Genomic DNA, 1,122 nt, shown 5'->3' with positions numbered 1-1,122 from the left:
ACCTAACTCTAACCCTACTCCTAAAACCAAGTCTTATTCCTCAAACAGCCCTTTAACGTTAAGGGGACCAGCATTTTGATGTAAGATGTAATCATGTCGCGCTACTAGCTAGCGCGCTACTAGCTAGCTAGGTTAGCCTTATTGTTTGTTGGATTTGCAAGATCTCACAAATGAAACTTATCTTGCAAAACAAAGTCAAGATCTGACAAAAGTCTTTGTCCCCAGTACACGCTTTAAACTACTTTCTTTTTATTTAGTTATATTAATTTTCTTTCCTTTCTTTTCTGTACAAAAGACCGAAAAGTGAAGTACTGGAGTATATGGGAATGATAACAAATGAAGTGCATCATTGTGACTGGAGGTTTCATTGTCAAGTAGACTAATGAGCTCCACGTTTGAGGGGCTTAGCGAAGGGAAACGACAGTGTTCAGCAACCCAGTTTGTTCTCTGCTTCGTGTTCTCGTTGTATTCCCTTTAACGTCCTGTTGTTCCAGGTGGCAGCAGACAGGAAATGGAAAACAAGTGCAGTGTGTTGCTCAGTGCATGTTGTTGTTGCTGCAGCGCATGCAGTGCATCATGGGTGTTTGTGCTGGTTTTTCTGTAGATGGGCCAGATCAATCCCAGCGTCAGACTCTATGTTGTCTCTCTGGACGGCAGCTCCCTCACAACTGAACTGAGACCTCCTCACAGTTTGGAAAAGAGGTATGATTAAAACACATTTTAAATAATAAGGAATCTAAAGGCTCGTCCACACCAAGAACAATAACTAAAACTATATACATTTATATATAACAATATAAGTATATTGATGTGGCTCGGGAAAGGGACGTTTGGGGTCCCCTGCTGGAGCTGCTGCCCCCGCGACCCGATACTAGATAAGCAGATGAAGATGGATGGATGGATGGATGGATGGATGGATGAAGATGGATGGATGGATGGATGAAGATGGATGGATGGATAGATGGATGGATGAAGATGGATGGATGGATGGATGGAGATGGATGGATGGATGGATGGATGGATGGAGATGGATGGATGAAGATGGATGGATGGATGAAGATGGATGGATAAAGATGGATAGATGGATGGATGGATGAAGATGGATGGATGGATGAAGATGGA

The 1,122-nt window shown here is 42.8% G+C and overlaps 1 protein-coding gene across 1 annotated transcript in view; it reads left to right on the top strand.

Moving 5' to 3' along the window:
* The window catches only part of LOC117952549 (inactive dipeptidyl peptidase 10-like), a 103,670-nt gene that overhangs the window by 80,878 nt on the left and 21,670 nt on the right, over positions 1–1,122 (top strand). Inside the window, exon 10 of the mRNA XM_034884929.1 lies at positions 605–702. Coding sequence (XP_034740820.1) covers positions 605–702 — 98 coding nt within the window. The remainder of the gene's footprint in view (positions 1–604; positions 703–1,122) is intronic.

Source organism: Etheostoma cragini, chromosome 11 (assembly GCF_013103735.1).
Source record: "Etheostoma cragini isolate CJK2018 chromosome 11, CSU_Ecrag_1.0, whole genome shotgun sequence".
In the NCBI taxonomy this organism is placed as follows: Eukaryota; Metazoa; Chordata; class Actinopteri; order Perciformes; family Percidae; genus Etheostoma; species Etheostoma cragini.
The sequence above is the reverse complement of the archived record's forward strand: the minus strand, read 5'-3'. Positions and strand labels throughout refer to the sequence as shown.